We start from the raw sequence: 14936 nt of genomic DNA, 5'->3' as shown, positions 1-14936 counted from the left end.
TTGTAGAATGGATGAATAGACAAAACGTTGGAAAATGGATGGATGGGTGAATGAAATAATAAATGCCTCAATTGTTGCTTGACTGATGGATGGATAAAGGGTGGATGGATGGATGAATAGGTGGTGGTGGATAAACAAATGGATGCAGGAATAGATGATGAGTAAATGCATGATAAATGGATGGGCGGATGGGTAGATGCATGAATCAAGTTCTCAGCAAACATAAAGTATTGTGCATCTGAAGAATAACCATGATTGCATAATGGCTGCACCTAACTGGGTCAGCCTGGGGTAAGCACTGCAATTAGAAGTCCCAAATTTCTCACTCAAGAAACACTTATTCTCCTTGTCTTTTTCTCATTCCTAGAGAAACTTGTTTCCGGAAAGGGTTCTACATTAATGTAGCATCAAACTGGCAAGTCCCAAAATAGAACTATAGGGCATTGCAAGTGGACAGACATCCTGAGCCACATTCTCTCTGATGTGCCACTGTGGCACTGGGATGGAGCAGAATGGAGCCACATATTGGAAGATGTAAACAGCTTGTCAAGAATTTCCTAGTTTCCATATGGTGCTCCTAAGTTTTATCATCTCTCCTTATCTCAGGAGATTGGCAGAACAGGTGTTCCCAGGAAGAGTTAGTGAGAGTTAGCAGCATAGGATTCAAATTCTGGCTCTGACATTACGTAGTTGTGTAAGTTAGACAAATCACTTACCTCTCTGATCCTTAATTTTCTCATCTACAAAATGGATATTGTCACAGTATCTACCTCAAAAGGTGGTTGAGCAGATTAAGTGACATATTGCAGACAAAGCACTTTTCTCAGTGCTGGGTATATAGTAAGTAGTCAGAAACTATTGTTAGTAACTATTTTTAATCCTTTTGACAGATGAAGAAGTTGAAAAATTGACATTTATGAGGTCACCGAGGCAGAGAAGTGAACTCTGGGGGTGAGGAGACCTGGATTCCCATTCACTGTATGACTTTGGGCAAATGCCTTTCCCTCTCTGAGGCTTTCTCTCCATCTGCATAACAGAGAATGGAACCCATGTACTGTGAGGTTTAGTCTTCTTCATCAGGGGTATAATCCCAGTGTCTTTTCTCACTCCACCACCACCATCAAACTGACTCGCTTTTGAACATGAGCCTGAGTGGCCAAAGGCAACCATTCCAAATACTCAGTCATACCAGGAATCAGCAACCACTCGAGTTAAGAACTTTTGTCCCCATATTACAGAGGAGGGCACTGAGGCTCAGGATAGTGAAGGGATTTGCCGAAGGTCACACGGCTACTAGGTGATGGAGTAGAATTCAAGCCCAAGCACATTAACTGCAAAGCCAGAACTCTTCTAACTACACAACACCCCTCCCTTGGCATGCGTCAGAACTAACATTTGCTTGGTGACTGGGAGTTGATGCTTTCCTTAGGTTGGAGGATTGGAGGGGTGGGAATGCAGAGCACACTATTTTCCAGGGAGGGGAAAGGCAAAAGGCTTTTAAGAACTGGAGTAAGGATAGTAAACATCAGGGTGGCTGAAATGGCATCTTGCCCACGTCGCAAGCTGGGAGTCTCTGTGGTGGAAGCCTCAGCCTGAGCTTCCCTGGAAAACATTAAAAGCATCTAGGAGCACTTAGATCATAGCCTCTAGCTCCTGCATTCAAACCACTATGTGGGGACAGTTAGACAGTTGATTTGTTAAAAGGACATAAATGCTATAGAGCCAAGGTGGAACGGCCGGTGTTCTGGGGTGTGGATAGGAGTGGTCAGTGAAAAGCAATCGTTTTTAGTTTTTATTTATTTTTACTATTTTTTTTTTTTAGAGTTGGGGTCTTGCTATGTTGCCCAGGCTGGAATGCAGTAGCTATTCACAGGCACGATCCCACTACTGATCAGCCTGGGAGTTTAGATCTGCTCTGTTTCTGACCTAGGCCGGTTTAGCCTCCCTTAGGCAACCTGGTGGTTTCCAGCCCCTGGGAGGTCACCATATTGATGCCAAACTTAGTGCAGACACCCCATGGGCATAGGACACTTCAGCCCAGAACTCCTAGGCTCAAGGGATGGATCCTCTGTGTCAACCTCTTGAGTAGCTGGGGCTGCAGGCATGTGTTATAGCACCCAGCAGAAAGCAATCATACTAGTTTTTCTCTTTCCAAAAACCCCCAAGTGCCCTACAATGAACCTATTGTCAATGGCATTGATTGCTTGTGAGACTTTAGGCAAGTGACTTGACTACTCTGGGCCAGATTCCTTCTGTAAAATGAAGAGTTAGGGAGGGTTGGGCTACAGCAATCTTGAGGCCACCCCTACTTCTTCTAGTTGTCAAAGTGTCTTTTCTTTGGGGGCCACATATAACCAGCACCCACCATGGAAAGAAGGTTTCCTGACCCGCATGCACTCTTCCCTCTGCAGTTTGGGGCCTGTTCTGCCTCAGTCTTGTCCCTTCCATAATGGGGTACATGGTGTTTCTTCCTAAGGCTACTGATCTCTGGGTTCCCCTTTCGATTTTGGGGGCCCACTCCAATCCCTCCATGCCCCCGAGGCCATTAAGAGGAATGTCATTCTAAGAGACTCTCCATGCAGGAAAAAGATACAGTATATAGAGAGCAGTTGAAGAAGGCGTGATGCTGGCACACTCTGTGGGTGAACAGAAATGAGAGGGATTGAATGGGATTGCTTAAGGCAGTGCAGCCTGGGTCAGTGATTAAAGACAGTCACACCGTTCCCACCCTTGCCTGGTGATCCCCGCTCAGTGCACAACCTCTTGGGGGTCAGAAATCTTGCCCCACAGTGGCATGAGGGCACTGAACTTGGAGTCAAGAGATCTGGAGCTTATTCCAGGTCTTTATAAGAACTTAAGCCTCAGTTTCTTCGTCTTTAAAATGGACATAACACTGGTACTTACTGAGGATCAAACAAGATCAATAGTAACTGTTTAACAGTGACAATAATAATGATATATCATTATTTCATGGCGTGACTTTAGGAAAATCATTTCACATCTCTGAGCCTCATTAGTCCATTTGTAAAATGTGAATAAATTGATTTTTCTGTCTTGTTTCCCCAGAGAACTCTGAGCAGTGTGGTGTCTTGGGACTGGGTGCCAAGCAGCCCATATTTTAGCTACAGCTTTGGCACTAATTTTCTGATGCAATGTGGAATGCCCTGTGCTCTTTCTGTGCCTCAGTCTCCCCATCTATCAAATGAAGATGCTATATTTGAGTTCTGAAGGTCCCCTCCGGCTGCCCTCTCATCCTGACAGTAGACTGAGTGCCACAGTGAGGCAATGAGGATTTATAGAGAACTGACCATTGAAAGGTGCTATAATGATTATGGCCTCTCATTCCTGCAGCAAACAACCATCCATATGATAAATCCTGCACCACTGCTCAGATACCTACCCCTTCCGGGTGTGGGCTGGGTCCCAGAATCACCTGCCACCTGGCTGTGGACAGGAGGTTGGGGCAAAACACTGGCCAAACAAAAGCCCCTTATCAGCTGGAAGCTCTGAAATCTGATTCCAGAAACACCCAGAGCTGCTCACCTGCTCTGCTAGGCACAGGCTGGGTGCGGATGGACAGGATCCCTAGACCAGTGGGTGGGCAGCAGGTGCTGCAGGAGACCCTGAGGGGGAGGGATGTCATGTCTCACAGCGTGGGTGAGGTCACCAGAGAGAACCAGTGTCTGGTCACCTGGTTGCAGCAGAGAGGTTCAAACAAGAGCCCTGACGCTGGGCAAACATCACTTCTCTGAATCCAGAGCTCACCTACAGGCTACAGACCTTAGGCAAATCTCTCTCTTTTTGCAGGCTTCGTGTTGCTTTCTGCTAAAAGAGGAGCTGAATTAGATCAATGGACCCCAAAGTTTCTTTTATCTCGTATCTCTCTCAGTGAGAAATGCTGAAAACAAAACCTCAATACATGTGTATTTGTTTACAAATTACATGTGCGCACTATGGTTCCAATATATTAAACATGTTATCAAACCTATCCTTCAGCCCTCCACGTGTAAAATGAGATTGGGTGATCCCTAAGGTCCTGTTAGTTCTACGATTCTAATACTACACCTCTGTAGGTCTCTGAGTTTTCTCATCTGTACGGTGTGCTTATGGTCGTATTGTCCTCATTAACAATTTATTCAACAAATATTTAAAGATTACCAACCTTGAGCCACTTGTACTAGGTGCTGGGATACCACAAGGAATGAGACAGGCACGGTCTCCAGCCCCAGTGGTTCAAACAATTCTCCTATGAATCAGAGGAAATAACATTGCTGGTTTTGAATACTGGCAATTCCATATGGTTCAGACTATTAGGTGCGAAAGTGATTTGAGGGGAAAGTGCTACAGTTCATGCATTCTACCAACATGTGTTTGGCCCCTGTCGTGCCTCTGGGGAAAGAGATTCATTCAGCAAGGAGCTCATAGTCACAGTCCCTCTCCTCACGATGCCTCGACCATTAGGAGAGGCATACTTTAGCCAATGATCACCCAAGTCCACATACAATTACAAACATGTTGAAAATGGTGATAAGAAAATAATGTCTGTAATGAGGGGTATGACTTCGAATGCAGCATTGTGGAAGGATTCCCCAAAGAAATAGCATTTGCTCTGAGCTCGGGAAAGTGGAGTAGGTATAAATCAGGCACCAGGGGAGAGGAAGAGCTTTCCTAGCAGCATGTGCAAAGGCTCCATGGCAGGAAGGAGCCTGGGAAATGTGAGTAACTAAAAGGAATAAGATACAACTAAACCAGAGGAAGTGAGAGGTGGCATTTTAGAAATGGTCTCAGGGAGGTGGGCAGGAACTGGACCATGAAGAGGCTAGAGGCCATGGCAGGGAGCTGGTTCAGTATACTTAAACATGGGGCCAGGCATGGTGGCTCACATCTGTAATCTCAGTACTTTGGGAGGTTGAGGAGGGTGGATCACCTGAGGTCAGGAGTTCGAGACCAGCCTGGCCGACATGGTGAAACCCTGTCTCTACTAAAAAAAAAAAAACCACAAAAATTAGCTGGATGTGGTGATGGGTGCCTGTAATCCCAGCTACTTGGGAGGCTGAGGCAGGATAATTCCTTGAACCTGGGAGGCAGAGGTTGCAGTGAGCTGAGTTCACACCACTGCACTCCAGCCTGGGCGACATAGCAAGACTCCGTCTCAAAACAAAAACAAACCAAAAAAACACAAACATGAGAAAGTGATAGAGGGCTTTAGATGGAGTGAGAGAGGGCTTATATGGTCTGATGTGCTTTTCAAAGAGGTTCTTCTGGGTCTATGTGGATAACAGATAACAGGGGCAAGGAGAGAGGAAAGCAGTATTGCTGTAAGTGGTATAAGATGGGATTATAACAATGGCAATCACCTAAGCTGATTGAACATAAAACAAGATGAGCAAAATAAAACAAAAACACCCCCAACCTTAAAACCCAAACCACAGTGACAGGAAGTCCAGCCAGGAAAGAAGAATATACTTGCAATCAGACGGACCTGAATTCAGCTCCTGCTTTCATCACTTACATACCGTGTGATCGTGGGCACACACTGAATTAAGATGACGTAGAGACAAAGCCAAACCAAATAGAACAATGCCGAACCCTGACACAGTCATTAAGCCATTCACATCTACATGTGCCTGTTCAAAACAAATAACAAGATCCTCCAGATGCAAAGGTTTCTCATCTAGAGACTCCTCTGGTTGCTGGATTCCCAGGGCTTACCTCCACTCTCTCATATCATTTTTTCCTCCTCTGCAAAGTGTCTTATCCTATAAACATGTTGATTAAGAGCTCTGGTTCTCATTCCTGTTCTGACTCTTACCAGCCATGCGTCTGTGAGCAGGTCATGTCTACTCTGAGAGCCTCCGTTTTCTCATCCGTAAAATAGGGTCTTGAAGACACCTCTATTCTGGAATTATTATAAGGATAGAACTGGATAAGAGAGGAAATATGTTCAGTACAGGGCGAGGCACATAGTAACACCAGGCTCTCAGCACACACATTCCCACCAAAAGCGAGCATGCACACACACCATGAGGATGCACGCTTCAGGCCCAAATGGCACCTTTCTTTCTGCAGAAGTGGCAACTGTCTTCTAAATTCCTGCTCAGTTGCCTAAGCTTAACTTTTAATGAAGCCAGAGAACAGTGATCTGTTGGTGTTTGTACTCAGCAAAGCTGTCCGACAGCGGCATCTAAGCTCTGGGAATCCAGCAACCAGGGGATTCTCCGAATGAGAAATATTTGCGTCCGGAAGATCTTAATATTTGTTTTGAACAGACACATGTAGACATGAATTACTTAATGACTGTTTTAGGGTTCAGCATTGTTCCTGTATTTGTTTTGGCTTTGTCTCTATGACATCTTAATTCAGTGTTCTATTTCACGGAGCTTCGCACACTGGCTGTAGCATAAGGGAGCTCCCTCAGCAAAATTTCAAATGGAGTGGAGGGCTGGAAGGTGTAGGGAGATGGGTGCCGGGGAGAGATACACAGAGGGAGAGAGAGAGAGAAAAAGCAGACTGTAGCTTCAGTGTGTGCAGTGGAGGGGGCTACTGGGTCCAAGGGATAGTCTAGGTTTGCATGCATGAATATGAGAGACCAAACCCTTGCACTGTGGGAACAAAATCTGTCACTGCTATTTGGAAGTCTAAACAGCGTCTGTAAAGTTTCCTGATCTGATTGATCACAGTCAAGAGACTGTAATTTCATGCTTGTCCATAACACATGGAGGGGCCCAGACATGCTTCTGATACTGCTGTTCAAAGTCATCACTGGCTGCATCAGAGTCAGGAAAGATGAGTCAAGAGAAGCAGATCAGACCTGGAACTCTGCCTACGGCAAGAACCCCCCACTGGGACCACCTTCTGCCCCCAGCGTAGGACCTCGGAATTTCCTAAACTGGCTTACAAGGCCCCACTTGATCTGTTTTCTGCCTGCATCCTGGGAATCATCTTCTGTCACTCTCCCATTCACTCACTCTGCTCCAGCCACAGTGACTTCCTTGCTATTTTTCAAATACACCAAACATCCTTCTACCTCAGGGCCTTTGCACTTGCTGTTCCCTCTGCCTCAAACAATTTTCTGTCACTTATTCTCCCAGCTCACCTCTCCATTTGGGTCCCTAATCATGCTGTCCAACAAAGCAGCTCCTTCCCTTACCCTCTATTCCTTTCCTTGGCTTTATTCTTCTTTATAGAATGCATTACCACCAGCTCTCATTTATTTATTTGGTTCTTCATTCATTGTCTTTCTCCTCCATGGGAATAGGGAGTTCCCGTGTTCGTTCACTGTTACGTTGAGTAGTGGTTCAATAAAAATGTTGAATGACTGAATAAATGAATGAAAGTACAACTTAATTTTTTTTTAGCCAACGTGCAGCTTCTTCCACTTTGTGTATTAATTCCCCTGTGATTAATTTTATCTTCAACAGTTGCAGGCTCGCTATAATCCCCCCATCACTGGTGGTTGTTTGTGGAATGCAGACTGGATTTCCTATTAGCCAGAGCTAGTCCATGAAGGACAAGAAGCCTAATAGTCCACGCCAGAGACTGCATCCTGAGCTGGAAAATTTATGTTATATGAGCAGCTCCCTTCCACGGCTCCCCTCCGCTAGCGTTTACTATTCCCTAGCAGTTAATGTTCCTCTCAGAGAGTTTAGCCTGCTTTTTCTCCTGGGAAAAGAAATGGTCTTCAGGACCCTGCTGGGGGCAAAGGTCTGATTTTTTCTGATCATCCCTTGCATTTGTAGATAAAGTTAATGAAATAGAAGAATCATCCCCATTTTGCAGATCAGATAACTAAAAATAACTGTGTGACTATAAGCAAGGGACTCCAAGCTTCATCAAGCGTCTCTCCCTCCGCTGTTTGTTTTTTTTTTTTACATTCTTCTGTCTTTATTTCTCTCTACATTATCGTACTTAAGACAATAATATGTTTCACAGTTTCAAATAACTAGAAGGAAAATACTGAATGTTTCTAATGAAAGAAATTATAAATGTTTGAGATGATGGATATGTTAATTACACTGAGCTGATCACTGTACATTATATGTATCACAACATCACTATGTACCCCCCAAATATATGGAGTTACTATGTAAAAACAAATTTTAAAAACTAAGAAGACTATCTGCCTTATGAAATATGTACTTACGTTGTATCTACCTTTGCAACTAAACTCTGAGGCCCTCACAGGAGGACGTTCAACATTTTTCTCCCCAGTGGGCCTGGCAAATAGTAATGAAAAAACCTATCATTTATTATTAATAGCAAGAGCCAACACTGATGGAGCCCTGACTGGGTGCCAAGTAGCACTTTCCATAAATTAGCTCATCCAGTCCTCACAGCAGCTCTTGGAGGGAGCTGCTATTATTAGCCCCATTTTACGGATGAGAAAACTGAGATTGAGAAGGTCAAGCTGCTTGCCAAGTCTCATAGCCTGTAAGCATTTGCAACCAATAAAATAAAACACTTCCTCTGATTAGTGTGCCCTTGGGGTCTGTCAAATGTTTTAAACAGCTCTACCGATCTCCAGTGGCTCTTTAGGGAGCCCCAAAACCACATTTAAAAGTGAATACAGAGCACTGGAGTGCTCAGGAGTCCATCCACAGAACCCAAGCATCACTACTGAACAAGCACAGCTGAGGTAGTAAGGGGCTTTAGCATCTCCCCTCTCTGCATCTCGTTGGGTAACCCCGGCATAGTACACAAGGGCATCTGCTTTATGCAGAGCTGGGTTTGTATCAGGCACAGTGCCATGCTCTTTATATAAATTATCTCATTCACTCCTCACTACAACCCCAACAGAGGAGTATTTCACAGGTGGGAAGGCTGAGGCACAAAGAGGTGAAGTGACTAGCAGGTCCTAGAGTTTGCACGTAGCAAAGAAAGATTTGAGCCTGGATAGATTTGACTTCAGAGTTCAAACTCTTCATCATTCTTCATCTCACACTTCAGCGAAAGTCTTAGGAACAAGCAATTAAAGAGCTCTAGTTTTGCTAAGCCCCTGTGAATTCTTCCACTTCACAGGAAGGTAAATCCAGCCACTCTGAAAAAAAAAAATGGGATTTTTTTTTTTTTTTTAATGTATTGTTCTTCTGCAGCACACCTGAAGTGTTCGTGGAGAAGAAGGCACATGACCCGGGCTTCCTTCCCTATTAAAAGAGTTAGGGTTTTAGGGGTGTTCCCTTTTTATGGTGGCCTGGAGCAGGGGTGGAGGTAATGGAGACTCACAGGCCTGGAAAGCACATCCAAGTGGCATTTAGTCCAACCTCCTGCCCTCATACTGGCTAACATGTCTACTTGCCCAGCCAGACAGATGCCTCTATCTAGGGAACCTCATTCTGACACCAGGGAGAGTCAAATCTATTTGTAGTGTGTGTGTCTTTCAAGTTGCATTGATCAGAAGCCTCAGTGTCTCAGAATTGGAGGTGGGGTGGGGAGAGAGCTAATCTGTTGCTGGGTTTGAACCATGCACACTCATCTAATTAATGCATCCAACATTCGCTGAACATCTACCACATCCTGCTTCTCTAAGATAGCACGTTTGCCAGGTGAACACAGCAGAATGTCAGAAATGACCCCTGCAACCAACCCCTGCATCCCATTCAACAAATTTCGCCTTTCAAAAGGCGAAAGGTTTGACCCAAACAATAACGCTCCCTTCCTAGAGAAAAACGCTTGTTCACCACCAGGGCAAGCATTTTCTGTGACCCTCAGTACATTGGCTCTTAACCACAGGCTGCTGTCAGAAAATCACCTCTCAACAGCCCCTCACTCTGCTCCTGGTGATCAAGTCAGCACAAACATGCTAACTGATCTCTTGGCACCAAGGGGAGCCTTGAATTAAATGGTTCAAAGGCATTTTTTTTTTCCACCTTACAGTTTCCCTTTATGCAGTAAAATCTCCAATAGTTTGGAATTTATGGCCCTTTGGACAGGGCTTGGGCTGAAGTCTGCTTCTGGTCTATTCTGCGTAGAAAGGATTTTCGAAGAAAATTAATAGCTTGCTAAAAGAATTGTAAGGAAAATGTGCATTCTATTTAAGAGGATCTCTTTTCTAGTCCTTTACTAACACTCATGCATCCACAAACAATTGATATGCTAATTTCAAATGATTTTTACATGTTCATTAAGTCTTTAGCTGCTACTATTTGTCGATATGGTGATATGAAATCATATTGTGGTTTGATCTAGCCTTAAGCACTAGGTTTTTGCCGAGCTGAAACTTCTTAGGTACAAACTTTTCTAGACTAAGCAATTACAAAAGAGAAACAAGTTAACGCCAGGCAAAACGACTACCCTTCTTGGGTGGGGATAAAAGGGAGGTGGCTCTCTACACTTTAGAGATTCACATGTCTTAGCAATTCATGCTGGTTCCCTGCCTGCTGGAAGATAAAGTTTGACAAGGACCACTCTACATCCTGGTTTGCCTGGGATTATCTCTGTTAGATCTTCCATCCTAGAATAATTACTAATGACACCCTCTTTCATTCTTAAAGACATTTTGATATAAACTATAAATCACACAGTCACTGTAGATTTGATGAAACCATGGGATTAAAATTATGATTTTTCAAGGAGTTTGAGCTTTCTTTAGACTGACAGTACCTGATCTTCTCTATACAAACCAGCAGAATGCTCTATGGAAATGTTATACCAAATCAATTCTGAATCCAGATAATTATGTACTATCCCCAACTCCCTAACTGAAACAGTCAGATCAGAAAGCAACTAACTTTTTCTCAGAGACGAGGATTATGGGACCACTCTCTACCCTGCCTCATGTGTGTTCATCTGAATGTAATTGTCCATCAGGAGTTGAAATCCCAATAAAAATTGTCAGCATTACTTGGGGGAGACATGGGTAGGCATGGAGAATCCAACGATGAGGAGTTGTTGCTTTCCTTTTGGCCACTATACGCTTTGCTCCAGAGTCAACGTCTACTAAACAACACCATGTACCACACACAGGGGTAGAGCTTTACCTAACTCAATCCTTACAACCTGCTGTCTGAGGGGCTACTGTTATTATTTCTATTTTCAAGCTCAGTGTGGTAAACTACTTGATTGGGATACACAACTAGTAAATGATAGAACCAGGACATGAATCCAGGTTGTCTTATACTCAAGTCTGAGCTCTTAACCACTGTGATATACTGCTTCCCACTCTGCTATACTGTTCTGACATTTGAGGCAGACATCTGGTTGCAATTTGATACATTATAAAGATATTGCCTCACCACGTATGCCTCACAGAGGGGGAGAGGAGAAAGAGAGACTAAGCAGGGGGTTGCTTGGATTGCAGTTGCATGATGTATGCATATTGCTATGAAATCAATGAATTGAATACATGTTTCTATCCTGGTGCTAAATTACCTTCAGAGATAGACTTAAAATATCCTGAGGAAGTTTATTTAGGGGGGTGGCCTTCATCTATAAATAAATATTAAGTGTGTCACCAACAGGACTGACTAGTTGTTCCTCCACTCACTCTCTGCCATCCCCCTGCAGACTGCTACATGTGTTGGTCTGCCGACTGTGATCTGGGCTTGACTCATGGAACTAAACAACATTTCTGATGAGACCAAGTCCCCAGATTGCCTCTAGAGGAAGCCACCAAAACACAGCTGATATTGTGCCAATGCCTCTATCTTCTTTCCTCTTGAGAACTCAGCTTTGGAAACATGGTACTTTCACCCTTAAGTAAGTGTGGAATGTTGAAAAGGAAGTGGAAATTGAATGTCACTGGATGTGGCTGCCTTGGGTGAGAATGGGGATGATTCAGGTTTTATCTGGTCTGTTAAAAGACAACTCCAATCCAACCTTTCCTGAGGACTTGGAAACAAATGTTCCCTTCTCACTCTCTACCCCAAACCGGGAGTAACAGTTATAAAACTGGAATCTGTTCTACAGAGAGGCCACGCCTATTACAGAAGTATTACACAGGATTCTCCTAGCATGAAATAAATCGAGGGCTTATGGCTCAGGCTTTCACCCCAGGGGTGGTTTCTACGGCAAAGAAGACCCACGACATGAAAAGGCACCAAGAGCGAAATGATACTGGTTGCAGAGGGGGAGTGGAGTATTATAAAAGTCTCAAAAGGATTACATTAGAATTAGCAAAAAGCTGCAGAAAGCGTGAGGGTTGAAAGACCTTGTGCGCCATTCATGTGATTGCAAATATGACCAAGAAAAGGGCAGGAAAGTAACAGACAGACAGACAAAAGTGGAAAGTACCAAGCAAGGTGGACATTAGGTGTGCTTTCTTGAATCAAAACACCACCAGGAATCCGCTTTCCTCTCCCCGTACCCCTAAAATAGATGGAAGACTCTGGACTAAATGCCATACTTCTAGTTTCCAGTGAAATTTCCTCTAGTTCCTTCTACAAGGGCATTTTCTTTGGCCAGTGCAGCACCTGATTAGCCAACAGTAGGTACATTCCAAAGGTGGAATAGATAGCAGAAACCCAGGAAGATAAAACCACTGACGTCAAAACTCTATACAAAGAACCTTCCTTGAAGCAGAGAAGCATCAGCTTTTAACGGCATTTGGTATTGTTGTTCCCCTTCTCCAGCCTGTGTCGGTGGGTGGGTGGGTGTCCCCTCCTTCCCATCTGCAAACACTGGCTGGTGCTGCTTCAGCTTGCAGCCTGCTACACGCTACTGGCCTGTTGTGTTGCTTGTCCACCCATTCCTAAAATGGGACACCCATTTCTCTAAAGACCTGTGTGATCCTCTACAAGACGGTGAAGAGGAAAACTTCTCCAGTCTGGCTTTGATTCTTCAGGTGTAATTCCCCATACGTCTTCCACCTCACACCCACTGGAAAGTTCAGAATCAGTTGTGCCAGAACAGACGTTCAGTCTGTCCGAATCACTTTTGCAGACATGTTTTCAATCTGCTCCCTAATGCAGACTGCCAGGATTAATAAATCTTCCAAGTGGTCCCCCTGGTCAACTTCTTTCCTTTCTCCCACTAAACCACTCATCCAACACCAGCAAAAGATGAGTTTTCATACTGCCTTGATTTTCCCTGACAGAAGGCACAGCCTTCTTCCTTTCATTCTCAAACTCCTCTAAATTGAATGATTTATGAAAAGAATTGGATTTTTCTCTGTCTCGGAATGCTTCTATTTTCCCCCAACCTCCTCTCCCTCTCACCCCACCTCCTGTTCCCCTCTTTCTTTCATTTTTTCCCTTATTCTTCCTTCCATCAGCACCATGTCTACCACCATCCAAGGATCTGTTCTCATCCCTGAGTTCAAAGCAATCAGATTCTTTTTGGAAAAAAAAAACAAAAAAGAAAAACAAAATAAAACTCTTCCAAGATCATCTTCACGATCTTGGAAGGCTCCTCCCTGACTCCTGAGCTCAGAGTCTTGGTTTTGGATGCTGGAGAGGAGAGAATTCAGCAGCAGCCGCCAGAAAGGCATGGAGGAGGGTGCTGTTTTGGGTGTATTTGAGGCAACAGCATATGGGCTTTTGTCAAAAATGTTCAAAGCTCGCTAGCTTCCGAGCCGAGGATGGAAATGTGTGCTATCTCTGAACGCTGCTTGAGCTGGCTTAATTCTCCTTTTCTGGTACAACACCCCCCAAACTCCTCAAATCCACCATTCTTTGGCCCACCTGCCCTCTGGACTCTGTGACACCAATAAAAGTTTTTCAGTCAAGTCGTACCCCACCTGCACTGTCCACCCTCAGGTAGCAAAACCTCTTGAATAGGAGCTACGGGGTTCCGTTGAGCGTTGCTCCCCCCACAAAGAATTCCTGTCCCTTCTCACCATCTTCCACCTCACACAAGCAATGAGTTCCCATGTTTCAGCGGGAGCCGCCGAGTAGTGACGGGAAAAGACAGGCGCCCTGGCCCGACTGCCTGCATCCACCCCTCCGGGCTATAGGGCACAGGCCAGAAAGGGGGACCTTCGGGATCCCCCCTTTTAAGAAGGAGATCATTACCTTGGCAGCGGCTTGCGGGCCGTGATACTGGCGACAATGATGCTCTCGGGACGGGGGGTGGCCACCGCTTTGAAGGTTCCTCGCCAGAACTTCTCAAAAAGCTGCTTCTCGCCTTGCTGAACGCTCGCCATCGCCAACCCAAAGGGGCCGGGGCGCCCGGGGCGCTGTCCGAAGTGCTGAAACGTGGATTCCGAACGGGGGCGACACCCAGCTCCGGGCTCTGTCCGGGTGAAACCCAGAGAGGGGTGGGGTGGGAGAGATCGGAGTTCAGGGCGGGGGATGGGACGCCCCAGTCCGAGCAGGCAGCAGAGAAAGGAGGCTCGTCCGCCGGGTTTTCTTCGCCCTTCTGGGTCGGCTCCTGGCTGCGCTCTGAGCTGGCTGAGCCTCTGCGCCCCAAGAAGGGAAGGGAGGGCTGGCTTTCTGGGCAGCGCCAGGAGAGAAGAGGCGACGGGGTCGGATGTGTGTGCGTGCGCGTGTGAGCTCCGGCGCGCCCGGGTTTTGTCTCTCGCACAATGTGACGTTGGAAGAGGAGGCTGGTCGCGCGAGCTGCACTTTCCTCCCCCTTCTCCGTTTCTCCTCCTCCCCACCAACCCCCTCCTCCTCAGGCTCAGCCTCCTGCCGCCATCTGCATAACAAAAGCCCGCAGGTCTTGGAAGGAGAAAGGGCGGGGCGTGCGCCTGTCACCAGGGCCCCGCAGCGACCGAGTTGCAGCGCTGACCCCTCTGAGAAGCCATCCTGGCACCCCAATCTGCGCCAGGCAGGAGATCCTGCTTCCCAGGCCCCTCTTCTCTCCCATCATCGCCGGCCTTCCTCAGTCCTTTCTTGGGTGCCCTTGGGGCCAGGCCACCTTTCTTCCCAGCCCCTTCACAAGTCTTGTAGCTGATCTTCTGCCGGGGGTGGGGGGGGGGGGGGGGGCGGGGGGAAGGGGGTAAAAAACTTAATTTATCCACCCCGGCCGGCCCCCACCGGACCCTCACTTTTGGCAGAGAC

General features: G+C 45.9%; 1 protein-coding gene across 1 annotated transcript in view; it reads right to left on the bottom strand.

Annotated features, from left to right (window-relative positions):
* The window catches only part of SRRM4 (serine/arginine repetitive matrix 4), a 180224-nt gene extending 165723 nt beyond the window's left edge, over positions 1-14501 (bottom strand). Inside the window, exon 1 of the mRNA XM_003907233.5 lies at positions 13947-14501. Within this exon, the coding sequence (XP_003907282.2) occupies positions 13947-14077 (131 nt within the window). The 5' untranslated portion in view covers positions 14078-14501. The remainder of the gene's footprint in view (positions 1-13946) is intronic.
* Positions 14502-14936: the final 435 nt, after the last annotated feature.

This window comes from Papio anubis, chromosome 9, assembly GCF_008728515.1.
Source record: "Papio anubis isolate 15944 chromosome 9, Panubis1.0, whole genome shotgun sequence".
In the NCBI taxonomy this organism is placed as follows: Eukaryota; Metazoa; Chordata; class Mammalia; order Primates; family Cercopithecidae; genus Papio; species Papio anubis.
The sequence above is the reverse complement of the archived record's forward strand: the minus strand, read 5'-3'. Positions and strand labels throughout refer to the sequence as shown.